This window comes from Anomaloglossus baeobatrachus, chromosome 6 (assembly GCF_048569485.1).
Source record: "Anomaloglossus baeobatrachus isolate aAnoBae1 chromosome 6, aAnoBae1.hap1, whole genome shotgun sequence".
In the NCBI taxonomy this organism is placed as follows: Eukaryota; Metazoa; Chordata; class Amphibia; order Anura; family Aromobatidae; genus Anomaloglossus; species Anomaloglossus baeobatrachus.
This window is the reverse complement of record NC_134358.1, coordinates 213,940,644-213,968,574: the sequence shown is the minus strand read 5'-3', so window position 1 is coordinate 213,968,574 and position 27,931 is coordinate 213,940,644. Positions and strand designations below refer to the sequence as shown.

Here is a 27,931-nt window from a genome sequence, read left to right as displayed (position 1 = left end):
TCTCCCCTTCACTACTCTGCTGCCACCTAGTGGGGAATATGCTGTACTATGTCTTACTAGCCCTTTGTACAGAGTGACAGGTGTCATGATTTTCAACAGCTTTTGTACTTCTCTTTTGTCATGTGTTCAATACTTTTCCCCTGTGTCATTGCTGATTACTATAACACATCAATTAAGTTATGTACATGTATGGTTTGATTTGCATCTTATTCTGTAGATGAGGGAGATTTGCAGATACCAGGAAAGGTGTCTTGTAGCAGCTTATTCCCTTCTCCTCTTTGAAAAGACTTGCAGGCTCGGCAACTTAATTACAAATTATACTGATTTGCTCAAATACTATTAGTGAAATAAAAAAAAAATAAAATCACTGACACTGGAAAAAAGCGCCTAATTTTTACGGATGGACCAAACTACTTAGTTGGAAATGAAGCAGCAACAAAGATGGAATATCAAGGACAATCAGGGTTATGCCCTATCCCAGCGGCTATAGTAAGTATCAGATATATTACAGCACACATCCAATACTTATAGCTTGCACAATAATATGAACATTGCCCTGTAGCAAAATGAAAATGCTATTTTATTAAACTGAATCATGATGTATTTATGCATTAGTAACCACCTGGCTAAACGTATCATATAAAGTATATTTACAATGTAAGATTACAATATTAAATTTAGTCTGGGAATTCCCAGCGCAATTTGAAACCATTTTAACTTAGAGAAGACAACTTTTAGGATAATTAAATATGAATAAAAAAATAAGAAAAATAAACAGATATGCAGGGAGAGAGATATAGCAAGTCCTCAAAAAGCCAGAAACAGTTTGCAACCCAAATTTGTAAGCAAGTTGAAACTTGGGTGTCTTGGGTTTGGTGGTGCAACTCCCCCAAAATCAGTAAGTTAGCCACAAAATAGGGGATAATTTGACAATTTGGGAATAAACTTTAAAAAGACCACTGTACATATTTTTAAATAGTGTAAAAGCTAAATCTAAGGAAACATCTAAAATATATCTGCCTAAATGTTTCACTACTATAAACAAAAATATTAAAATAATTAAAAGTAATACCTGGGGACATCATCGCTTTTGACTGTAGGATCATTAGTATGATCATTACTTTGCCCAAAATCAAGAGTTGCAAATAAGTCTTCCAACTAGATATGGGAAAAAGAAAAATCAGTATTTTTGCCACGTTTTAGCCATTTATTTAATCTGGTTAAAAACCTTGCTAAAATTCTTGAAAGAATTGACATGCTGCAGAACTGAAATTAATTCAAATTTGCACATAAAATAAGCAGCACGAGATTTCAGAAAAATACACATACAGTAAAAAAAACACAGTCTGTTCATTCTACGCTTTTTTGCGACATGTGAACAAACACTAACCAATGCAGGATATAAAGGATATAAAATAAATGGAAAAAATACGAGTAAGGCCCCTTTCACACATCAGTTTTTTGCCGTCAGTTACAATCCGTCAAATTTTGAAGAAAAAAAAAAAAAAAAACGGATCCGGCAACTGATGCCGCTGGATTCGTTTTTTTCCTCATCGACTTGTATTAGCGACGGATGGCCTCACGTTTCATCAGTCGTTCGACGGATCCATCGAAAATTGTTAGTCCGGCGGTCGGAGACGATGACCAAAGTAACGTATTTTATCTACGTCGAAAAATCGGACAGAGACAGATCCGTCACTATCCATAGTTTGGTAGAATGGAAACCTATGGGCACAGGATCCATCGTAATCTGTCAAATGACGGAATCTGGCAACAGATTCCATTTTTATTTTTTTTAACTGAACATGCTTGAATTCTTATTTAGGGTTCATTCAGCTGCCCACACTGCAGTGCGAGCAACCGCAGGGCTGATGAGCGTTGCAGTTAGGTTAGTAAAGTTCATTACCTGCGGTGATCAAGTCCTGCACTCCTGACGTCAGCACTTGTCACTGACTTTTATGCCCATCGCGTCCTCTCGCGGGCGGCCCGCGACTGTGACTAGCAGTGACTTCACGGGCTGCTCGTGATACCTTTGTGAACACTGTGATCATTGATCTCAGTGACCCCAGCGCTGACGTCAGGAGTGCAGCAGCTTCCATCACCGCAGGTAATATACCTAGCTAACCTCCTGAACTCAGTGCTGTTCATGCCCTATAGCGACCTGGGCTGACCTCATGATGTTAGCTCAGGTCACTGCACTGCTCTCCCAGCCAATGGGGAACAATCTGTTCTTCACTGACTGGGACAGTGAGTATGGATTGTCGTGGGACCCCTTCATTGGATTACGCCAGACCTGGATTTGCTTTTTCTTTCCAAAAAATTGGTGAAAGAGGGAATGTGTTGGGGAGTGTTTTTTCAAATTAAAAAAAAAAAAAATACATACACGACACATTTTTATCACTGACTGAGTTAGTGATATCAGGTATCTGATAGACGCCGTGACATCACGACCTCAGGGCTTGATGCCAGGTGACATTACACATCTAGTATCAACCCCATATATTATCCAATTTGCAACCGCATCAGGGCAACGAGATGAGCCGGGTAAAGTCCCGGGACTGTCGCATCTAATGGATGCGGCAATTCGGCCGGCTGCTGGCTGATATTTTTAAAGAAAACCCAAAAAATATTCAAAGGAAACAATGGTAACAAGCATATCAAATTTTTATTCAGCAAAAAATATTTAAATGACATAAAAACAGACATTTAAATGAAACTGAGAAATGATCTCTTGGTGTGTAGGGGGCACAAACATCAGATCGGCAGTACAGTGTCAAAATATTATTCTAAAGATTTGCAAAACTTTTCACTCAAAAATATCACTGGTTGTCCTCTTCATCACAAAAAGATATATATGAGGAAAGGGAGGTGTATTCAGCAAGAGATTATATATAATTATGGCATAATAGTGCGATCAGATAAAGTATTTGAAATAATGTTTAAGTGCCATACCAATATCATGTGTGGCCCCACACACCACTCCAACAATCGTTTCACGATTGATATTTTTAGGCCGGGAGGGCTCCCGATGACGTGGGTCAGCAGCTGCAAGGCTTTATATTGGCTGGTATCAAAATTGGGGGGGGCAGGACGTTATTTTTTTTTAAGTATTTATTTATTGAACTGTATGAAAAACTGTACATACAGTGCTGGCCAAAAGTATTGGCACGCCTGCAATTCTGTCAGATTGCAATCACTTTCAAGAAAAAATTGAGTACTATCACAAATTCTTTGGTCTTATCTTCATTTAATTTGTCTTCAATGAAAAAAAAAAAAAAATTGTCATAAAGCCATATTGGATATTATTCCAAGCCAAACATAAAAAAGGGGGTGGACAAAAGTATTGGCACTGAAAAATCATGTGATGCTTCTCTAATTTGTGTAATTAACAGCACCTGTAACTTACCTGTGGCACCTAATAGGTGTTGGCAATAACTAAATCACACTTGCAGCCAGTTGACAGGGATTAAAGTTGACTCAACCTCTGTCCTGTGTCCTTGTGTGTACCACATTGAGCATGGAGAAAAGAAAGAAGACCAAAGAACTGTCTGAAGACTTGAGAATCCAAATTGTGAGGAAGCATGAGCAATCTCAAGGCTACAAGTTCATCTCCAAAGACCTGAAAGTTCCTGTGTCTACGGTACGCAGTGTCATCAAGAAGTTTAAAGCCCATGGCACTATGGCTAACCTCCCTAGATGTGGAAGGAAAAGAAAAAAAAAAAAAAAAAAAAATTGACGAGAGATTTCAACGCAAGATTGTGCAGATGGTAGATAAAGAACCTCGACTAACATCCAAACAAGTTCAAGCTGCCCTGCAGTCCGAAGGTACAACAGAGTCAACCCGTACTATCCGTAGGCATCTGAATGAAAAGGGACTGTATAGTAGGATACCCAGGAAGACCCCATTTCTTACCCGGAGACATAAAAAAGCCAGTCTGGAGTTTGCCAAAACTTACCTGAGAAACCCTAAAACGTTTTGGAAGAATGTTCTCTGGTCAGATGAGACAAAAGTAGAGCTTTTTGGGAAAAGCCATCAACAGAGTTTACAGGGAAAAAAAAAAAAAAAGCATTCAAAGAAACGAGCACTGTCCCTACAGTCAAACATAGCGGAGGTTCCCTGATGTTTTGGGGTTGCTTTGCTGCCTCTGGCACTGGACTGCTTGACCGTGTGCATGGCATTATGAAGTCTGAAGACTACCAACAAATTTTGCAGCATAATGTAGGGCCCAGTGTGAGAAAGCTGGGTCTTCCTCAGAGGTCATGGGTCATCCAACAGGACAATGACCCAAAACACACTTCAGAAAGCACTAGAAAATGGTTTGATAGAAAGCACTGGAGACTACTAAAGTGGCCAGCAATGAGTCCAGACCTGAATCCCATAGAACACCTGTGGAGAGATCTCAGAATGGCAGTTTGGAGAAGGCACCCTTCAAATCTCAGGGACCTGGAGCAGTTTGCCAAAGAAGAATGGTCTAAAATTCCAGCAGAGCATTGTAAGAAACTAATTGATAGTTATCGGAAGCGGTTGTTCGCAGTTATTTTGGCTAAAGGTTGTGCAACCAAGTATTAGGCTAAAGGCCCCTTTACACACTGAGACTTTTCAGCGATCCCACCAGCGATCCCAACCTGGCCGGGATCGCTACAAAGTCTCTGGTGAGCTGTCAAACAGGCAAACCTGGCCAACAACGCAACAGCGATCCGGACCTGCAGAACGACCTAGCTAGTCAAACACTGGAAACGAGTGATGTGTCACAATATCTGTCAATCACTATTCTCTGTCAGTCGGTCTCTCCCTCTCGGTCGCTATTCTCGCTCTGTCGGTCCGTCACTATCTCTGTCCCTCTCACACAGTCTGTCGGTCATTTTCCCCTCCTCTCTCATACTCACCGATCCCCGGCGCGGCGCTGCACGGCATTCACACTGCTGCGGCGGCTTTTACTATTTTGAAAAAGCCGGCCGCTCATTAAACAATTTCGTATTCCCTACTTTCCCCGCCCACAGGCGCCTATGATTGGTTGCAGTGAGACACGCCCCCACGCTGAGTGACAGGTGTCTCACTGCACCCAATCACAGCAGCTGGTGGGCGTGTCACTATGGAGTATAGAAATAAAAAATTAAAAAAAAAAGAGAATTTTGTTTACTTACCGTAAATTCTTTTTCTTATAGTTCCGACATGGGAGACCCAAACCATGGGTGTATAGCTTCTGCCTCCAGAGGACACACAAAGTACTACACTCAAACGTGTAGCTCCTCCCTCCGGGCTATATACACCCCCTGGATGACAATCTAACCAGTTCAGTGCAAAAGCTGAAGGAGGACATCCACCCATAAGTAGAGATAGAGTAAAACTCGGAAAAAACGGAACTCTGTCTACTAACAACAGCCGGTGAAACACACGGAACAAAAAACTGCCAACAGGCAACAGGGAGGGTGCTGGGTCTCCCATGTTGGAACTATAAGAAAAAGAATTTACGGTAAGTAAACAAAATTCTCTTTTTCTTTATCGTTCCTTATGGGAGACCCAAACCATGGGACGTTCCAAAGCAGTCCATGGGTGGGAAATAAACCAAACTGAGAAGTAGGCAAAACCTAACTTCACAAATGGGCGACAGCCGCCTGAAGAATGCGTCTGCCCAAGCTCGCATCTGCCGAAGCATGAGCATGCACTTGGTAGTGCTTCGAAAAAGTGTGCAGACTGGACCACGTGGCAGCCTGACAAACCTGCTGAGCCGTAGCCTGGTGCCTGAAAGCCCAGGAGGCACCGACAGCTCTGGTCGAGTGCGCCTTAATCCCCGGCGGGGGAGGCACCTGAGAACACTGGTAGGCATCGGTGATAGCCGACCTGATCCAACGAGCTAGGGTCGGTTTAGAAGCAGCGAGACCCTTGCGCTGACCAGTGGTTAGCACAAAAAGTGGGGTGCACCGCCTAAAAACGGCGGTGCGTGACATAGATTCGGAGCGCCCGCACCAAATCTAAGGAGTGCAACGCCTTCTCAAAGAGATTCACAGGGGCCGGACAAAGAGAAGGCAATGAAATGTCCTGGTTAAGGTGGAAAGGAGACACCACCTTAGGGAGAAAGTCCGGAGTCGGACGGAGAACCACCTTGTCTTGGTGAAACACCAAAAAGGGGGATTCCGAAGAGAGCGCAGCCAAATCAGAAACTCTCCTGAGAGAAGTTATGGCTACTAGAAAAACAACTTTCTGTGAAAGTCTAAACAAAGGAACCTCCCTGAGAGGCTCAAAGGGGGGTTTCTGTAAGGCCGTGAGGACCAGATTAAGGTCCCAGGGATCCAAGGGCCGCCGGTAAGGAGGAATGATGTGAGATGCGCCCTGCATGAAGGTGCACACCTGGGCCAGTCGGGCGATACGCCGCTGGAACAATACCGACAGAGCCGACACCTGTCCCTTGAGGGAATTGAGGGACAGTCCTAGCTGTAGACCGGACTGTAGAAAAGACAGGATGGTCGGCAAGGAGAACGGCCAAGGAGCATGGTCGGAAGAGCGGCACCAGGACAGGAAGATCCTCCAAGTCCTGTGGTAAATCTTGGCCGAGGAAGACTTCCGAGCCTGAGTCATGGTGGAGATGACCTCAGAGGGAATGCCTGAAGCCGTCAGGATCCAGGACTCAAGAGCCACGCCGTCAATCTGAGAGCCGCAGAATTCTGGCGGAAGAACGGACCTTGAGAGAGAAGGTCTGGACGGTCCGGGAGATGCCACGGCGCCTCTACGGACAGACGGAGCAGGTCTGGGTACCAAGCTCGCCTGGGCCAGTCCGGAGCAATGAGTATGACTCGACGGCCCTCCATTCTGATCTTGCGCAGAACCCTGGGCAAGAGCGCTAGAGGGGGAAACACATAGGCCAGACGGAACTGAGACCAATCTTGAACCAGTGCGTCTGCTGCGAAGGCTTGAGGATCGTGGGAGCGAGCCACGTAACCGGAACCTTGTTGTTGTGCCGGGATGCCATTAGATCCACTTCCGGAGTGCCCCACTTGCGGCAGATTGATCTGAACACTGACGGATGCAGGGCCCACTCGCCGCTGTCCACGGTTTGACGGCTGAGGTAATCGGCCTCCCAGTTTTCCACGCCTGGGATGTGGACTGCGGATATGGTGGACTTGGAGTCCTCCGTCCACTGGAGGATTCGTTGAACCTCCAACATCGCCAGACGGCTGTGAGTCCCGCCCTGGTGATTGATGTAGGCAACCGCTGTCGCGTTGTCCGACTGAACTCGAATGTGTCTGCCCGCCAACAGGTGGTGAAAGGCTAGGAGAGCTAGAAACACAGCTCTGATCTCCAGCACATTGATCGAGAGGGCTGATTCGGACGGAGTCCAAGTGCCCTGTGCTCGGTGATGGAGAAATACTGCTCCCCAACCGGAGAGGCTGGCATCCGTGGTGAGGATCACCCAGGACGGAGTCAGGAAGGAGCGTCCCTGTGACAGAGAGAGGGGCCGAAGCCACCACTGAAGGGAGCTCCTGGTCTGTGATGACAGAGCCACCAGCCTGTGCAAGGAAGAGATCCGCTTGTCCCAACAGCGGAGAATGTCCAGCTGCAGGGGACGCAGATGGAACTGGGCAAAGGGAACCGCTTCCATTGACGCCACCATCTGACCCAGCACCTGCATGAGGTGTCTGATGGAATGACGGCGGTGCCTCAGCAGAGAGCGCACCGCCAGACGAAGGGACTGCTGTTTGACTAAGGGCAACTTGACAAGTGCCGGCAGAGTCTCGAATTGCATCCCTAGGTACAAAAGCACCTGGGTCGGGGTCAGAGTGGACTTGGGCAGGTTGACAAGCCACCCGAACTGAACTAGCGTGGCGAGAGGGAGAGAGACACTCCGCTGGCAGTCTGCACTGGATGAAGCCTTGACTAGAAGGTCGTCCAGGTAAGGAATCACTGCCAACCCCTGTAGGTGCAGGACCGCAACCACTGCTGCCATGACCTTGGTGAATACTCGAGGGGCCGTGGCTAAGCCGAAGGGGAGAGCCACGAATTGGAAATGTTCCTCTCCGATTGCAAAGCGTAGCCAACGCTGGTGTGAAACCGCAATAGGCACATGCAGATAGGCATCTCTGATGTCGATGGATGCCAGAAAATCTCCTTGGGTCATTGAGGCAATGACCGATCTCAGAGATTCCATGCGAAAGTGCCGCACCTGAACATGCTTGTTGAGAAGCTTGAGATCCAGGATGGGCCGGAAGGAACAGTCCTTTTTGGGGACTAGAAAGAGGTTTGAGTAGAAACCGCTGAACCGTTCCCGGGCGGGAACCGGAACAATTACACCGTTGGCCTGCAGGGATGCCACGGCCTGAGAGAAGGCGGCGGCTTTGGAGCAGGGGGGGGGGTGGACAGAAAAAATCTGTTTGGCGGGCTGGAAGAAAATTCTATCCTGTAGCCGTGGGAGATGATATCCCGCACCCACTGATCGGAGACGTGTTGAAACCACACGTCGCCAAAGTGGGAGAGCCTGCCACCGACCAAGGACGTTGCTGGCGCAGCCAGATAGTCAAGAGGAGGCTGCCTTAGTGGCAGCGGCTCCTCCGGTCTTCTGAGGACGCGGCTTTGCGCGCCAGTTGGATTTACGATCCTTGGCTGCGGTAGTGGACGAGGTCGAGGGCTTAGAGGAAGACCAGTTAGAGGAACGAAAGGAACGAAACCTCGATTGGTTCCTGCCCTGGACAGGTTTCTTGGCTTTAGTTTGTGGCAAGGAAGTACTCTTCCCGCCAGTAGCTTCCTTAATTATGTCATCCAGCTGTTCCCCAAACAGCCGGGACCCAGCAAAAGGGAGACTCGCAAGGTACTTCTTAGAGGAAGCGTCTGCTTTCCACTCTCGAAGCCACAAGATCCTGCGGATCGCGAGGGAGTTAGCGGAGGCCACCGCCGTGCGGTGAGAAGCCTCCAGGATGGCAGACATGGCGTAGGATGCAAAAGCCGAAGCTTGAGAAGTTAAGGCATCCGTCTCAGGAATAGAGTCCCTGGTGAGGGAATGTATCTCCGCCAGAGAGGCAGAGACTGCCTTAAGAGCCCACACTGCCGCAAAAGACGGGGAGAACGAGGCTCCTGCCGCCTCATATACAGACTTGGCCAGAAGGTCAACCTGGCGGTCAGTGGGATCCTTAAGAGAAGTGCCATCAGCCACAGCTACGACTGTGCGGGCTGAGATTCTGGACACCGGAGGGTCTACCTTTGGGGACTGGGCCCAGTCCTTAACCACCTCTGGTGGAAAGGGAAAACGGTCATCTGAACTACGCTTCGGAAAACGTTTGTCAGGACAGGCCCTGGGCTTGGTAACAGTGGTGTGAAAGCTGGAGTGGTTAAAAAAACATTCTCCTAGCTTTCTTAGGTGAGGTAAACTGGTGTATCTCTACCAGAGAGGGTTGTTCCTCTGACTCTTGTGGGTTGAGGTTCAGAACGGAGTTAATGGACGCAATCAAGTCACTAACATCCGCATCACCCTCAGACAAGTCAATGGGGTACATAGAGGTAGCGTCTGAGCCCACAGTAAACGAATCCTCCTCGCCCTGCACCTCGGCACGTGAATCAGAGCCGTGGGAAGAGGAAGGAGAAGGGTCCCTGCGTCTCCGTTTAGGGGGACGGGGTCCTAGGACCTGCTCTGAGAGCTCTGCAGAGCTCGGAGCAGCAGAGGCACCCTGAGAAGGGGGCTGACGCATGGTCAGCAGTGTCCGGGACAGCTGCCCCATGGAGTCGGCAAAAGACTGGGAAATAGCTTGTGAAAAGGAAGCTACCCAAGCCGGGGGTTCAGCCACCGGGGCCGGAGCAGCCGGAGGGACCCCTGAGGAGGCTCCAGGCTGAGACACAACCATATTAGCACAGGCATCACAATGTGGGTATGTGCTTGGCTCTGGCAGAATGAGCTTACAAGCAGTGCATATAGCGTACATGTTTGCAGCCTTGCTTCGGGTGACAGACATGCTGCTGAGGTGGAAGCTCTGCAGTAGTAATACACTCCTATAGAATGCCCTTAGAGTGTAATAAAAGCCCACAACCGGAGGTTGTGGCTTACCAGCCCGCTCTCTGTGTGCCCTCCGGATTCCACACCTCAAAGCCCCAGTGAAGCGTCAGCCTTCCTAAACAGCAGCAGCTGCAGCATCCAGCGCCGTCCAGTGTAAGAACGCTGAGAAAATGGCGCTGGAAGGAGGAGGGGGGGCGGGTATTAGCCCCAGAGCGGGAAAACGGAGGGCCAGGGAGAGATACAGAGGAGGAAACATCTCCCCAGAGAGGAGTGTCCTCCCCTCTGCTGGCCGAGCGGTGGGCGGCGCCACGCTATGCATCCTGTATGCATGACATGCAGAGGAGCCGAAACCGAAACTAGGCCCAAACTGAAGCCGGGGCCTAGATTTTAAAATGTGGCCGACGAGCAGGCACCTTCGGCGCGGTTCTCAGGGGAAACCCCCAGAACCGGCCGGAATTTACAGTAACGATAAAACACATACTGTCCCCCTAATAAAAGTACCCGGGACCCCTGAGAAACGTCTCAATACTTAGCTTTGAGACGCAGGGCCAGTCCCTGAGGGGGGGTAAACGCTCCTTCCAGCAGAAACCAGACAGGGCTGTGGATGGAGACCGGTCTCCTGCAAGCAGAGAGGACCGAGACGGCTCCCACTTCAAACCAGAGCCTCGACAGAGGATGTGAAGGAGCGCGGCATGTGAAGGCTCCAGCCTTATAAAGTCAACCTTAACAGCACCGCCGACAGAGTGGGGTGTGAAGGGACATGCCGGGAGTCCAGACTGGACCCGCTTTTCTTCCAAATCTTTAAAATTAAAATAAATATGAAAAAAAAAAAAAAAAAATATCAGAGAATGCAAGTGTGTGTGACCTCCTGAAACACAAAGCATTGAACTGGTTAGATTGTCATCCAGGGGGTGTATATAGCCCGGAGGGAGGAGCTACACGTTTGAGTGTAGTACTTTGTGTGTCCTCCGGAGGCAGAAGCTATACACCCATGGTTTGGGTCTCCCATAAGGAACGATAAAGAAAAACTGGCGTGCGGTTCCCCCCCAAATTTAATACCAGCCAGATAAAGCCATACGGCTGAAGGCTGGTATTCTCAGGATGGGGAGCTCCACGTTATGGGCAGCCCCCCAGCCTAACAATATCAGTCAGCAGCCGCCCAGAATTGCCGCATACATTATATGCGACAGTTCTAAGACTGTACCCGGCTCTTCCCGATTTGCCCTGGTGCTAGTCAGATCAGTCAAAAAACAGATCCGTCGCATCAATTTTTCCACAATCTGCGATAGATCCGTCGAGCCAACGGATTGTGACTGATGACAAAAAACTGATGTGTGAATGGGGCCTAACATGCAGTTCTGTCGCTGACTAGCCGTGAATTTTACCCTATGCTCTGCAAAAGTTGAAAGGAGAGGGAAAAGCCAAACCATATGACATCCTATGGATTTATAATTTCTACTGCCGCATCCATCAGTATATTAAAATTTAACCCAATAAACGCCGTAAAGATTCTCATTATTTTCATTTCCCATACTCACATACCTCCTGTCTTCTAGCACTTTCTTGGTCTTTCAAAAACAGAATCGTCGGAACATTTCCAAGAATTTGATGAGTCAAAAGGAGATGTCTGAAAAACAAATTAAAATTTTACTTTAGGTGCAGGAAAACTTTATTATGAAATAGCAACTATGATATTTTACAAAAAGTCTAAAGTGGAAATTTATGAAACAAACGTCTAAAATAATATTCTGCTCTTGAGGAAGGAAAGAAACTCTGATTGGACGCTAAGGATGACAAAGAGTTTCTCTTTGATGCAGTTTCATATATTTGTTCCATGTTAGAATAGAATAGCAACAAAATCTGCCAGTTTCACGGCAGCCATATGCCAGAGCAAACCTTAAAAGGGAACCGGTCATCATTTTTTTTTCCCTAATAAACCAAAGATATCACCTTCTGCAGCTCCTGGGCTGCATTCTAGGAAGGTGCACCTTGTTGCTGGCCCCCCTTGCAGACCACTAAAGGAATTTTATAAAATCTTACCATTTCCTATGCAAATGAGTTTGGTTGGCCAGATGGGCGGGCTCTAATTAGTCTACTGTCTCCCCCTCCTGCAGCTGTTCGCCGTCCCCCAGGCATGATTTATTAAATAAATGACGACGACGCCTCCATCTTCGTGCACGCTGCTGGAGTCTCGTGCAGGCACATTTTGCTATGCCCCTATCACGGGGCTGAGCATAAAACTTCCCTCGCGCGAGCACTGGTGATGTAGTTGCGCAGGCGCGAGATCATGGGCGGGTAGGAGAATGACGCTGGTGAGGTCATACACAGCGCCACCCATATTCTCGCGCCTGCGCAACTACATCACCGGCGCTTCACGCAAGGGAAATTTTATGCTCAGTCCCACGATAGAGGCACAGCGAAATGCGCCTGCTCGATACTCCAGCAGCGTGCATGAAGACGGGGCGGCGTCATCCATTTAAATCATGCCTTGGGGACGACGAACAGCGGCAGGAGGGGGAGACAGGACACTAATTAGAGCCCGCCCATCTGGCCAACCAAATTCATTTGCATAGGAAACGGTAAGATTTTATAAAGTTCTTTTAGGGGTCTGCAAGGGGGGCCAGTAACAAGGTGCACCTTCCTAGAATGCAGCCCAGGAGCTGCAGAAGGTGATATCTTTGTTTAATAGGGAATAAACTGATGACAGGTTCCCTTTAAGACCTGTAAGCTTTGGTCATGTTCAGTAACCATCCATTAGAATGGATCCAGCAGCAATCCATTGGCCAAAGTTGTACATGTATAGATTTTTTTGCCTGTCAAAAACCCCCCCCCTCAAAACAGAACAAAAAAACAATTTCAACTGGATTTGTTTTTTTCAACAGTGAAGTCTATGGGAAAAAGATCCATTAATTAGCCATTTTCTTCCATTTGAAAAAGCTCCACTTTTTGCTTACTTGATCAGTTTTAAATGAAGATAATAGATGGCTATTTAATGGATCTGTTTTCCATAGACTTCCATATTAATAAATGGATCCAGTTGAAATAATTTTTTTTAGACTGCCAAAAAAGTGGCGTCTGCACAATATTTTGCCAACAGATTGCGACTGGATCCGTTCTAACAGATGATTACTGTAAATGTGTACATAACCTATCAACTGCTATAGTTTGTGGTTTGGTTTCTCCAGAATAACAAGATATTCAATCATATTGAGACCTAAGGCATTTGGAGATCAAGTCAACACCTTGAATCAGGACACAAGATTTACCAGCAGGACATTGCCCAGAACATTACACTGTCTTAGCCAGCTTCCCATGGCATCTCTTCACTAGGTAAATGATGTAAATATGGCATCCATCCACATCATGTAAAAAAAAAAAAAAAACAAAAACTATCAGACCAGGTCGCCTTCTTTCATTACTTCATAGACCAGTTCTGAAGCTCAGGCATTAATTACAATTGCTTTTGGCAGTGGAGGATGGTTAACATCAGCACTTTGATACATCTTTGGCTAACCAGCAAGCTGTGCTGCTGGCACTATTCTATTATTGCCTGCAATGCTCCGCCGGCACGCTCGCCCGCAATGCTCCGCCGGCACGCCCGCCTCAATGTTCCGCCGGCACGTCCGCCTGCAATGCTCACACAGGCCGCATGGGTGATAGGGGGAAGATGCAACACACAGCATGCGCTGTGAGCTGCACAAACATGGCGCTGATCTACTCCCTCTGCTGTGATCTGGACAGCCCAGGGGGCGCACCAGGTCACAGCAGGGAGCTGTCCTGTATTAAGTATAGGGTCGCAGCACGACTATCAGAGTGACTGCACAGAGGGCTGCTATAAAAGGAGGTAACTGTCGTTACACACAGCAAATGCAAGAAAACAGCCCCTAGTGCTTTAGTAAAACTAAAATTAAAGAACTAAATAAACAGTGAATTTAGTTTTGTATTAAAAATACTTGATTTCATAATTACTTATATTAACCCCTTCAGCCCCAGGCACTTTCCGTTTTTGCGGTTTTGTTTTTTGCTCCCCTTCTTCCGAGAGCCGTAACTTTTTTAATTTTTCCGTCAATCTTGCCATATGAAGGCTTGTTTTTTGCGGGACGAGTTGTACTTTTAAATTAAACCATAAGTTTACCATATGGTGTACTGAAAAACAGCAAAAAAATCCAAGTGTGGAAAAACTGCAAAAAAAGTGTGATGGCACAATAGTTTTTGGGATGTTTTATTCACAGTGTTCACTGTATGGTAAAACTGATGTGTTATTGTGATGCCTCAGGTCGGTGCGAGTTTGTAGACACCAAACATGAATAGGTCTACTTGTATCTAAGGGGTTAACAAAAATCACAAGTTTGTCCAATAAAAGTGGCGCACGTTTTGCGCCATTTTCCGAAACCTGTAGCGTTCTCATTTTTTTGGGATCTATGGCTCAGTGACTGCTTATTTTTTGCGTCTCGAGCTGACATTTTTACTGGTACCATTTTTGCGCAGATGCTACGTTTTGATCGCCTGTTATGGCATTTTGTGTAAAACTTGCGGCGACCAAAAAACGTAATGTTGGCGTTTGCCATTTTTTTGCCGCTACGCCGTTTACCAATCAGATTAATTGATTTTATATTTTGATAGATCAGGCATTACTGAACGCGGCGATACCAAATGTGTATATTTATTTTTTTTTTAAACCCTTTAATTTTCAATAGGGTGGAAGGGGGGTGATTTGAACTTTTAGGTTTTTTTGTTTTTTTTTTCACTTTTTTTTTTAATTTTACTAGTCCCCCTAGGGGGCTATCGCGATCAGCAATCCGATCGCTCTGCCCTATCTGCTGATCACAGCTATATAGCTGTAGACAGCAGATATGGTCACTTCCTGATTCATTTGGCTCCGGGCCGAGTGAAAACGAAAGTGACTTGTCATAGCTACAGGCGTCATCACATGACCCTGTGCTACCATGGCAACCACCAAAAGTCATGTGATCACTCACGTGACGTCCGGTGGGGGCAGCGGTAAGTGAAAATCATGACCGCACGTATATACATCTCGCTGACAGACTTTGGCAGCGAGATGTAAGGGGTTAAAGATATGGGTGGAATGCGATTCCACTCGTAACATGCAGGCGCACTTGTCAGCTGTTGAAAACAGCTGATATGTGCGCGGATTGCCGCATCCTGCCGGCGACAGGGGACGGGGCTTAACGTCCCACGCTCCATGACGGATATATCTGTCAAAGGTCGTTAAGGGGTTAATACAAAAATAAAACACGCAACACCTTCCCTTTAAGGCCAGAATCACACTTGCTAGTGCCTCACGTGTAACTTGCGCGAGTCTCTCATGGTAGAACCCGGCATGGCCTCACACTATGCATACAAGAGCATCTGAGCTGCATAGAGATACATGCAACCGACCCGCTCCTGTCAGGGGAGTGTGCGGCCAAGCCGGGTTCTACCATGAGAGACTTGCGCGAGTTACACACGAGGCACTAGCAAGTGTGATTCTGGCCTAAGTCCTTCACCCAGCAGTGGTTTTAATGTTATGTCTGGTTGTGTAGACATCTACATCACCGCTGGTATCACCAGTGACTTGCACTATAGTTGTACCTGTAACATCTTGGTTGCTTGTCACAAATAACATAGAAATGTGAAAGATACTGCATAGCCATAACATAGTTGTATCTTATAGGTACGATCTTGTCCTAACATAAAGCATGCGTATTAAAAAAAAATGCATTATTAATTATATGCGCATCTATAGGATAGAAAACGAATGTGCAATACCGAAAACGAGGAGCATAGTTCTGAAGAACCGTTTCAATCTGAACATCAGTTTCCTTATTTCCGCTGGTTATCCAATAAGCACGACAGATAGAAAAGTCCACTGTTACAGACACCTACAATAATCAAGAAGTAAAGTATGAAAATGCATAGTGATCACTGAAAACAGGTTTTATGTATATAATCTTCACCTCTGCTGTGCCCTTCATACAATGCAAGGACTACCTGGAAAGTCATAGGTCTTCATTAAACATGAAAAGGTTTCTAGGGCTTCAGCCATTGAATGCTCAATAACTATAGCAGAATGTATAGTGTTCAGAAATACATATATGGAACATATGATATACCTTATTTGAATAAAAATCTCATTAATTTCATATTTTTTCCCCAAGTGTGCGTTAGATTAGATTTTTTTCTCACTGTTTTTGAAGAAATGTTGGTACTAAAGTACACTTCTTTATAGGTTGTTACAATTGGAGCAGTTCTAAAATAGGTACAAAATATATATATATTTTCTTATTTCTATAGTGGCAACATATTCCGCAGCAGTTTACAATTCAGAGGGGACATATACAGTCAATATGGGACATTACAGATTAACACAACTCAACAAAGCCCTGTTTGCAAGCTTACAATCTATGTGGAAATGGGGGGGGGGAAACAAGACGTTAAAGCGCTTGTATTGTATGATCCAGCCAGCAAAATAATAGGGGCATTCTAATAATGATGCATGAACCAGTCAGTATTTAGATGGGTACAGATACAAAGTTTTACTCAGTGCATGGAGGGTGTGGAAACAGTATACGGCCCTGTGCGCACGCTGCGGATTTACCGCGGAATTGCTGCAGAAAATGTGTAACATTGCTGCAGTCATTCCCCAGCAAATCCTATGGGTTTGAGAAAATGCTGTGCGCACACTGCGTTTTTTTTTTTATACCCGCGGATTTTCCGCTGCGGAATTAAGGAGCATGTCACTTCTTTTCCATAGGTAATGGTAAAAAACACGGAGACCAACTTGCAGAAAATCCGTAGCAAAAACATGGGTGCCGTTTTTACCGCGGGTGCGGGATTCTTTCAGAAGGTCTGTTTTTTTTCCTTAAGAAAAAGGCACTATCTAGTGCGCACATAGCCTAAGAGGAATTACATTCTGAGGAAAATATAGGAAGGGAGCAGCACAGTGAGGGGAGTTGATAGGCCAGCCTAATGAAGAAGGGAATTTTGTTACTTACCGTAAATTCCTTTTCTTCTAGCTCTTATTGGGAGACCCAGACGATTGGGGTATAGCTACTGCCCTCCGGAGGCCACACAAAGCACTACACTAAAAAGTGCAAGGCCCCTCCCCCTCTGGCTATACCCCCCCGTGGTATCACGGGTTCTCCAGTTTTAGTGCCAAAGCAAGAAGGAGGAAGCCAATAACTGGTTTAAACAAATTAACTCCGAATAACGTCGGAGAACTGAAAAAACCGTTCAACATGAACAACATGTGTACCCGCAAACAACCAAGAAATCCCGAAGGACAACAGGGCGGGTGCTGGGTCTCCCAATAAGAGCTAGAAGAAAAGGAATTTACGGTAAGTAACAAAATTCCCTTCTTCTTCAGCGCTCTATTGGGAGACCCAGACGATTGGGACGTCCAAAAGCTGTCCCTGGGTGGGTAAAGAGATACCTCATGTTAGAGCTGCAAAACAGCCCTCCCCTACGGGGATGTCACTGCCGCCTGCAGGACTCTTCTACCTAGGCTGGCGTCCGCCGAAGCATAGGTATGCACCTGATAATGTTTGGTGAAAGTGTGCAGACTCGACCAGGTAGCTGCCTGGCACACCTGTTGAGCCGAAGCCTGGTGTCGTAGCGCCCAGGACGCACTCACGGCTCTGGTTGAATGGGCTTTCAGCCCTGAAAGAACCGGAAGCCCTGCAAAACGGTAGGCTTCCAGAATTGGTTCTTTGATCCATCGAGCCAGGGTGGCTTTAGAAGCCTGCAACCTCTTGCGCGTACCAGCGACAAGGGCATCGGAACGGCGTACGGGCGCCGTGCGTGAAATGTAGATTCTGAGTGCTCTCACCAGATCTAGCAAACGTAAATCATTCTCATACCGGTGAACCGGATGAGTGCAAAAGGACGGTAAGGAGATATCCTGATTAAGATGAAACGAGGATACTACCTTAGGGAGAAACTCCGGAATGATGCGCAGCACTACCTTGTCCTGGTGAAACACCAGGAAGGGAGCCTTGGATGACAAAGCTGCCAGCTCAGACACTCGCCGAAGCGATGTGATCGCAACGAGAAACGCCACCTTCTGTGACAGGCGAGAAAAGGAAACTTCCTTCAGAGGCTCGAAAGGCGGCTTCTGGAGAGCAACTAGAACCCTGTTCAGATCCCATGGATCCAACGGCCGCTTGTACGGGGGTACGATATGACAAACCCCCTGCGGGAACGTGCGCACCTTAGAAAGACGTGCTAGACGCTTCTGAAAAAACACGGATAGTGCTGAGACTTGCCCTTTGAGGGAGTCTAGCGACAAGGCCTTTTCTAACTCCTATTGTAGGAAGGAAAGAAAGATAGGCAATGCAAATGGCCAGGGAGACACTCCCTGAGTAGAGCACCAGATTAAGAAAACCTTCCACGTTCTGTGGTAGATCTTAGCAGACGTGGGCTTCCTAGCCTGTCTCATGGTGGCAACGACCCCTTGGGATAATCCTGAAGACGCTAGGATCCAGGACACACAAGCCACACAGTCAGGTTCAGGGCCGCAGAATTCCGATGGAGAAAACGGCCCTTGAGACAGTAAGTCTGGTCGGTCTGGTAGTGACCCCGGTCGGCCGACCGTGAGATGCCACAGATCCGGGTACCACGATCTCCTCGGCCAGTCTGGTGCGACGAGTATGACGCGGCTGCAATCGGATCTGATTTTTGCGCAGTACTCTGGGCAAGAGTGCCAGAGGTGGAAACACATATGTGAGCCGGAACTGCGACCAATCTTGCACTAAGGCGTCTGCCGCCAGAGCTCTGTGATCGCGCGATCGTGCCATAAATGCCGGGACCTTGTTGGTGTGCCGAGACGCCATTAGGTCGACGTCCGGCCCCCCCCCCAGCGGCAACAGATTTCCTGAAACACGTCCGGGTGAAGGGACCATTCCCCCGCGTCCATGCCCTGGCGACTGAGGAAGCCTGCTTCCCAGTTTTCTACGCCCGGGATGTGAACTGCGGATATGGTGGATGCTGTGTCCTCCACCCACATGAGGATTCGCCGGACTTCCTGGAAGGCTGCTGACTGCGTGTCCCTCCTTGGTGGTTGATGTATGCCACCGCTGTGGAGATGTCCGACTGGATTCGGATCTGCTCCCTTCTAGCCACTTTTGGAAAGCTAATAGGGTAAGATACCCTGCCCCGATTTCCAGCACATCGAACTGAAGGGTGGACTCCTGCTGAGTCCACGTCCCCTGAGCCATGTGGCGGAGACAAACTGCTCCCCACCCTGACAGACTCGTATCTGTCGTGACCACTGCCCAGGATGGGGGCTATGGCAATGAGGTGGGAATAAGCCACTATTGCAGAGAGTCCTCGGCCGTCAGGGAAAGGGAGACTTCCCGTCCAGGGAGGTTGACTGCCCATCCCATTGGCGGAGAATGTCCCATTGCCGTTGGCGCAGATGAAACTGCGCAAAGAGAACTGCCTCGATGGCTGCCACCATCTTCCTTAGGAAGTGCATGAGGCGCCTTAAGGGGTGCGACTGGCCTTGAAGGAGAGACTGCACCTCTGTCCGCAGTGAACGCTGCTGGTTCAGCGGAAGCTTCACTATGGCTGATAGAGTATGAAACTCCCTGCCGAGATACGTTAGTGATTGAGTCGGAGACAGATTTGACCTTGCCAAATTGATGATCCACCCGAAAGTCTGGAGAGTCTCCAGCGTAACATTCAGGCTGCGTTGGCATGCCTCGAGGGAGGTTGCTTTGACGAGTAGATCGTCCAAGTACGGAATCACCGGGTGTCCGTGAGAGTGCAAGACTGCTACCACTGCTGCCATGACCTTGGTGCCCACCCGTGGGGCTGTCGCCAGACTGAATGGCAGAGCTACGAACAGAAGATGTTCGTCTCCTATCACAAAACGTAGAAAACGTTGGTGCTCCGTAGCAATTGGCACGTGGAGATAGGCATCTTTGATGTCTGTTGAGGCAAGGAAGTCTCCTCGAGACATTGAGGCAATGACGGATCGGAGGGATCCCATCCGGAACCGCCTGGCGTTCGCATGCTCGTTGAGCAGTTTCAGAACCAGAACAGGACGGAAGGAACCGTCCATTTTTTGGAGCCACAAAGAGATTGGAGTACAAACCCTCGCCCTCGTTCCTGAGGGGGGACAGGGATCACCACTCCTTCTGCTGTTAGAGCGTCCACCGCCTGCAGCAGGGCATCTGCTCGGTGGAGAGGTGGGGCCGTTCTGAAGAATGGAGTCGGAGGACGAGAACAGAACACTGTCCTGTGCACGTGAGCACAATGTCCGTCACCCACCGGTCTGTGACCTGTGGCAGCTAAATGTCGCCAAAGGCGGGGGAGTCTGCCATCAACCGCGGATGCGGAGAGAGAGAGAGAGCTGAGAGTCATGAGGAGACCGCCTTGGTAGCGGTTCCTCCGACTGCCTTCCTTGGGCGAGATTGAGCCCGGCCGGAATCTGAGCCCGTCTGAGGTTTTGTAGCCCTTTTGCACGAGGACAATTGGGACCTGCCGGAGCTTGGGAAGGACCGAAACCTCGACTGTACTTTTAGGACAGCATTAACAGGGTAAGTCGCAGTGCAGACATTGCGGGGTTACGGACGCCTCTGCGGTACAGATGTCCCTGCTCAAGGTCAGCTGCGCAAGAACAGCAGAAAAGGTTAGGTTGCCAATACGGCTGTGGATGCCGGAGCAACCGACACGCCGATAGCCTCCTAGACAGATTTCAACCAGAGTCCATCTGTCTGTGAATGGCATCTTGAAGTGAAGCCCCATCTCCAGTGCAACTATGGCTCTATATGCAAGCCTGGAGATTGGAGAATCCACCTTTGGACCCTGGGTCCAGCGCTGACCACGTCAGGGGAAAAAAGGGATAACGTGTATCCTAAAAACGTTTGGAGAAGACGCTTATCTGGTAAGCGTGGTGTTCCTGGACTGCTTCTCTGAAGTCAGCGTGGCCAGAAAAATACTCAATATCTGCGTGAGACACTGAAAAGGAACTTCTCCTGTTCGTCTCCTATCTCCACTGGGGGAGCTGAGGGAGAAAGATCCAACCTTCCATTGGTGGACGGTATAGGATCATTCCGTATGGCGTTACCACCCGGTGTATCCGGATTGAGAGCGATGTCAGTATCAAAGCCCTGAAGAGCTGCCTTTTGTTCAAGTAGATTGCCCATGGGTGCAAGTCTCTATATTATGACTACTCCGTCCCTGTCCATGGACAGGGTTGACAGGAGGTTTCTTTGGCCACAACTAGTAGAGCCCCGGCAGACGAAGTGCTAGAGACCCCGGCAGACGACGTGCTACAGGGGAGCATGCACACAATGGGACGGTGTCATGAACAGCATCCCATGTAGTAAAAACAGCACTGAAAACTGTGTTGCTTTTTTGCCGCTGCCGACTAGCTATCTAGAAGTATATAGCCAAGATTGGTGACCGTACATTGCAATGTATAGCATACAGGCATAAAGTACAAATGACCACTGCAGCACAAGCAATACAAGCAGCATAGAAGCCTGTGCCCTGGCACCCCTGCTCTTCTGCTGCTGTATACTAGTCATCTAGGGGAATATAGCCCAGAAGAGTGACCCTACAGTGCAATGTATAGCATACAAGCACAAGTACAAATGAACACTGCAGCACATGCAATACAAGCAGCATAGAAGCCTGTGCCCTGGCACCTCTGCTCTTCTGCTGCTGTAGACTAGTCATCTCGGGGAATATAGCCCAGAAGAGTGACCATACAGTGCAATGTATAGCATACAAGCACAAGTACAAATGCACACTGCAGCCCATGCAATACAAGCAGCATAGAAAAAAACCTGTGCCCCAGCACCCTTGGTTTTCTGCTGCTGTAGTCTAGCCATTCCAGGAGAATATAGCTAAGACTAGCGACTGTACAGTGCAATGTATAGCATATAAGCATAAACACAAATGAACACCTCAGTCGTGCAAAACAAGCAGCCTAGAAAGCCTGTGCTTTAGCACACCTGCTTTCCTGCTGCTGATGTGTCGCTCCCCAAGCGGGCATATAGCGACCTATGTAGTTAAAAACACACATGTATACACTGCAGTTATATCGTGGTCAGCACTATTGTGCCTCTTACCGCCCGCCTATAAGCGGGTGTATGATCGCCACTGTCCTGCCTTGGTGCCCCGAGCTCTGCAGTAATGGCTGCCGGCTTCTTCCCCAGCTCGTGTGAGTAGGGGCGGGCCGTGGGCGTGCCCCCAAGGCAGAGCGGGAATCCGGCGTCCGACAGAGTGCAGTGAGAGGGCTGGAGCATGTAAAAAGGCTCCAGCCCTCGGCGCTGCTGATTGCTCAGCGCCTGTCCCCTTCCCTGAGTGACAGGGAGGGGGCGGGAACGAAGCGGCACTAGGCCGCAGAAGCCGGGGACTGGAGTTATAAGCGCCGCCGCCGTAAAAGCGCGGTCGGCGCCCAGTCCCCGGCGAACTACAAGTCCCAGCCGCGCCGCCGCTCCCGGAGCGTCCGGCGCGGTAGTTCCCAAAACACAAAGTCACTCAGCAAAGCTGCAGTGACTGTAACCCTTTACTGTCCCCGGCGCACTAGCACACCCAGCAAGTCTGGAGTGTGCTGTGCCTGTGTGTACGGGGACACAGAGTACCTGTAATGGTGCAGGGCCATGTCCCTGAACGGTACTCCAGCTCCGTATCCAGCAGGTTCAAATGGGTCTGTGGATGGAGCCCGGCGTCAGAGCTTTGAGGCCGGCAGGATCCCACTTCCTCAGAGCCCCTCAGGGGGATGTGGAAGGAAAGCAGCATGTGGGCTCCAGCCTCCGTACCAGCAATAGGTACCTCAACCTTACAACACCATCCAGGGGTGAGAAGGGAGCATGCTGGGGACACTATATGTGTCCTCTTTTCTTCCATCCGAAATAGTCAGCAGCTACTGCTGACTAAAATCTGTGGAGCTATGCGTGGATGTCTGACCTCCTTCGCACACAAAGCTAAAACTGGAGAACCCGTGATACCACGGGGGGGTATAGCCAGAGGGGGAGGGGCCTTGCACTTTTTAGTGTAGTGCTTTGTGTGGCCTCCGGAGGGCAGTAGCTATACCCCAATCGTCTGGGTCTCCCAATAGAGCGCTGAAGAAATGTGTTTTTACAGCACAATTGAAACTCAGGATACTGGGATTAACTGGATTGTCTTACGTAGAGCACCAATGCAGCTCAAGAGAAGTATTGGAGTAGGGAGTGGAAGGTTTTAATTCCAGGTAACATCATTAACAGTATGGAAAGTACAGGTGTGTTGGTAGACAGATGAAGGAAGAGAGGTCGAGGTGTGAGAGTGTAAGTTTGTATTGTTCTCTGTAGTAGAAGGGAAACCAGTGTAATAACTGGCACAGAGTGGAGGCAACGGTGAAGTGGCTGCACAGAGACAAAAATATGATCCTGGCTGCCGCATTCAGAATAGATTGGAGAAGGGAGGGTTTAATAAGAGAGAGATAGATTAGAAGAGAGTTGCAATAGTCCGTGAGAGAATAAATCAGAACAGCAGGAAGATGTTTTTGCGTCAAGAGTAAGAAAAGGTTGATTCTTGAGAGGTTTTTGGAGGTGCAGGTGACATGAATGAGCACATGGTGAAATATAGGGAGTCAAGGAAAGATTGAGTCAAATCTAATCCCAATACAGTGAGTGTGCTGCTTGGGAGTTAAGACAGAATCACCCACGGAAATTGGATTTAGGTAGGGAAACAAAAGGAGTTAATTTATGGAAAAATCAGTTTTACATACAAGGATGACATAATATTGGAGACAGCAGACAGTCACTGGTATTTTGTAGTGATGTCATGAGAACCATTTAAAAACACCTTTAAATGATTTCTCCAGGACATATATTTATGATCTATCGTAATTAATAGTTATCAATAACTATCAATGTCAGACAGTGGGGTCAGACACCCGGCACCTCACTGACTAGGTGTTTACAGCTCCAGCTGCGTCAGAATGACTACAGTGTATAGGGCTGGAACAGTATATCTCCATACACCATATAGGGGCTGCTTCTGGATATTGCAGCCAAGCTCCTAAGTAAATGGGAGCAGTCTCGCAGTACCAGAGGATGAGCACTGCATAGTGTGCGGAGCTGTGCTGTACTGGCTCTGTACACTGTGCGCATCCTGTCGCTGCGGTCCATATTACGATAACACACTGGTCGCATATTCTAAAGATGGTCATGAATCCACAAGTCCTGGACAACCCCCTTTGAGAGGATATTAACAAGTTAGCCATCTTATGACAGGGCTGCATCTTACCTTTGATAGTTCAATTTGAAGATCAAAAACTTCATCGCAGACTTCTGCAGTGCTCAGGAGGCCGGATAATGCTTTGTATAAGATTGAATTCAGAATCTTAATCCGGGCAGTATAGCCTCGATTTTCTTTCTCTTGCGCTTTCATCAAACTCATTAAACCATGTGGTTTATCTTTCTGCAGGGAAACACAATAAAACAAGCTGTAATATACGTCAGCAGCAAATTGTCATTCCTAAACTCCCACGGATTAGTGCAGGATTGTACACTGATAGGCTGTACTATCAATAGCTCATCACATGCTATGCTGAGAAATCTCCTTACATATCGGATCTTGGAGAGAGCCATGAAGCAAAGACGTTCTGTGAACTAATATCACATGAATAACACTTGTTACTTGTTTCAATATCTTGCAGCTGGATAAAAAGTCCCATGAAGAATATCTACATGTATCCCTCCGTATCTGAAGAAATTACACTGGTCTACATGTGAAAAAAAAACAAAAAAACCCCCAAAAAAACTGACGACCTAAGTATTTTTGCTGTTTTTTCCAAATGAAAAGTGCGGATTCTTCCAGACATGAAGTAAAACAATACGCCATACATCAATTTTATTTGGTTTGTATAAAGGTTTTAAAGGTCTGAAAAAGTGCTAGCACAATATAAATGTTTCATGCAAAGAGCGAGTCTATCGTCTAACAGAGAAAAATCGTTGTGTAAATTTTAATTGTTAGAGCACAATCTTGGTAACTGGCGTCTTCAGAAAAATTGGACTGACAGAATTCATCGTCATCGGAAATTTTAAAACGAGGGTAGGTAGGTCAGGGGATCATTGTCGCAGTGAGCAACCAGTCTTACAGCAGAGGGGAGATATGGATACTGAATGAAAGGTCTCAGAGATCCACAAATATAACATTGGGAAATTATGTGAAAACCATTAATTTAAAATGTAACCCCTTCCCAGCGAGGCATGTCTTCCTGACTACGCCAAATTTTTTTCCAAATCTGACATGTCATTTTATATTATTATAGCGCCATTTATGACATGGTGCTTTAATGTGAAAAGGGGCATACATAGACAAGCACAATAATCATGAACAATACAAGGCACAGACTGGTACAGGAGGAGAGAGGACCCTGCCCGCGAGGGCTCACAGTATATGGTAATAACACAAATACTTCTACATATCTCGGTGAGTATGGGCTGGGGCAATGGATTTTTGGGGGAAAGCCATGTTCTTTTTCCACAGCTTTTTTTATCACCAATAAGATGGAATCTTCTATATTTCTGTTGACAGATTTTGGGCATGAGTAGCGTTTTTTATTTTTCTTTTTACAGGAAGAGTTAGTTTTTATTGTTACAATTTTGGGGGAAATTACATTTTGAATTGAGGAGGTTTGCCTTTATTTTGTGCTCCTAGCTGAGCATTTATGGCAAGATTTCCATCGAAATCTCCAAAATATTTGATTCAGACAGAACCAGTCACTGTAATGAGACAGATGGGGACACTTTGGGCTTGATATGGTTTCTGTTCATAAGGTGCATAAACCTGGTCAACTGTACTACTGTGCACACATATAAAGATGAAACACCACCGACAAAAAGGTTATACTAAGTCCAAAGTGAATCAATCTTGGCTCGTTTAGGGGGCTTTACACGCTACGACATCGCTAATGCGAACTCGTTGGGGTCACGGAATTGGTGACGCACATCTGGCCGCATTAGCGATGTTGTTGCGTGTGACACCGATGAGCGATTTTGCATCGTTGCAAAAACCTGCAAAATCGCTCATCGGTGACATGGGGGTCCATTCTCAAAAATCGTTACTGCAGCAGTAACGAGGTTGTTCCTCGTTCCTGCGGCAGCACACATCGCTCCGTGTGACACCGCAGGAACGAGGAAGCTCTCCCTACCAGCCTCCCGGCCGCTATGCGGAAGGAAGGAGGTGGGCGGGATGTTACGTCCCGCTCAGCTCCGCCCCTCCGCTGCTATTGGGCGGCCGCTCAGTGACGCCGCACGGACCGCCCCCTTAGAAAGGAGGCGGTTCGCCGGTCACAGCGACGTCGCCGGGCAGGTGTGTGACGGGTCAGGGCGATGTTGTGTGGCACGGGCAGCGATTTGCCCGTGTCGCGCAACAGATGGGGGCGGGTACCCACGCTAGCGATATCGAGACCGATATCACAGTGTGTAAAGCCCGCTTTAGTCCGGGTCCCAAACCGATCTTAATTTAAAGTTCAGCTGAAGCCACTGAACTGAACTTCCAGGGGTCGGTCATCTCTAAGGCTATGTGCGCACTTTGCGTTGAGTTTATTGAAGTTCTAAATGCATCCTCTGGCAGAAATTGTCTTTGTCAAATTTGGTTTTGACCACAAAACGCTGCAAATACGCTTGCGTTTTTACCGCGTTTTAACCGCGATTTACATGCTTTTTCATTGCTTAAAGTCAGATGCCTTTTGAATACAAATACACTACTAAATAAAGTTTAAACATTCAAACACTATGAAAAAAAACGGGAAAAAAAAATGATAAATATCATGATTAAAATAATGTACAAAATAGCTAATTTTATTAAAATTATAACTGTTAATATTTATGCATAAAATAACGTTAAATTATGCATTTTCAATCATTTAATTGTCGGACTATGTGTGTGTAAAGGGACATATCATGCCATTATTATAAAGTAAAAAACGCATGCGTTTATTTTGTCAAAAGGCATGTTTTCTGCATCAAAAAAGCATGTTAAACGCTGGGATTTTGATTTAGGTTGCGTTTTGAAAGTTTTCATTGACTCTAATGTTAGCAAAACGCTGCCAAAAATGGCAAAAACAATTGACATGCTGCTTCTTTAAACGCTGAGTTTTTGCCAAATTTTCTGCAACTGAAATGCTGCGTTTTTAACAGCATTGTGCACACAAATCACAATTTCCCATAGACTATGCTTGAAAATCAAAACGCATGCATTTTGGCATTAAAACGCTGCAGTTCAAAACGCTGCGTAAACACATGCAAAAACACAAAGTGCGGACACAGCCTAATTATAACAGGATAGATCTGGCTTGTAGACTAAAAAGAAGCTCTAATGCGAGCTTTACACGAGATGATAGATTGTGCGATATGTCGTCGGGGTCACGGTTTTCGTGACGCACATCCGGCATAGCGCATGACGTTGTTTCGTGTGACACCTCTGAACGACGCAGTATCGCTCACAGATCATGAGTCGTGTACTCATCGTTAACTTTCATAATCTCGTTTATTTTCATGGGTGCAGGTTGTTCATTGTTTCCGTGGCATCACACGTTGCTCCATGTGACACCACGGGACCGATGAACACAGCGTACCTGCGTCCCACGGCACCCGCCGGTTTAATGGAAAGAAGGAGGTGGGCGGGATGTTTACATCCCGCTCATCTCCGCCCCTCCGCTTCTATTGGCCGGCGGCTGTGTGACGTTGCTGTGACGCCGAACGTCCCTCTCACTTCAGGAAGTGGATGTTCGTTGCCCACAGCGAGGTCGTCCGGAAGGTAAGTACGTGTGACGGGGGTTAAACGAGTTTGTGCGCCACGGGCAGTGATTTGCCCGTGACGCAAAAACGACGGGGGCGGGTACAATCGATTGTGAAATCGCACAATCGGTCGTCCTGTGTAAAGCAGGCTTAAGGCTATGTGCCCATGGGAAATTAAACCTGTAGATATATCTGTTATTTTAGTTATGG

The 27,931-nt window shown here is 47.4% G+C and overlaps 1 protein-coding gene across 1 annotated transcript in view; it reads right to left on the bottom strand.

Moving 5' to 3' along the window:
* The window catches only part of RBFA (ribosome binding factor A), a 35,008-nt gene that overhangs the window by 4,376 nt on the left and 2,701 nt on the right, over positions 1-27,931 (bottom strand). Inside the window, exons 3-6 of the mRNA XM_075314666.1 lie at positions 24,222-24,395; positions 15,747-15,859; positions 11,520-11,604; positions 1,073-1,158 (exon numbers count right to left, since the gene is read on the bottom strand). Of these exons, the coding sequence (XP_075170781.1) occupies positions 1,073-1,158; positions 11,520-11,604; positions 15,747-15,859; positions 24,222-24,395 (458 nt within the window). The remainder of the gene's footprint in view (positions 1-1,072; positions 1,159-11,519; positions 11,605-15,746; positions 15,860-24,221; positions 24,396-27,931) is intronic.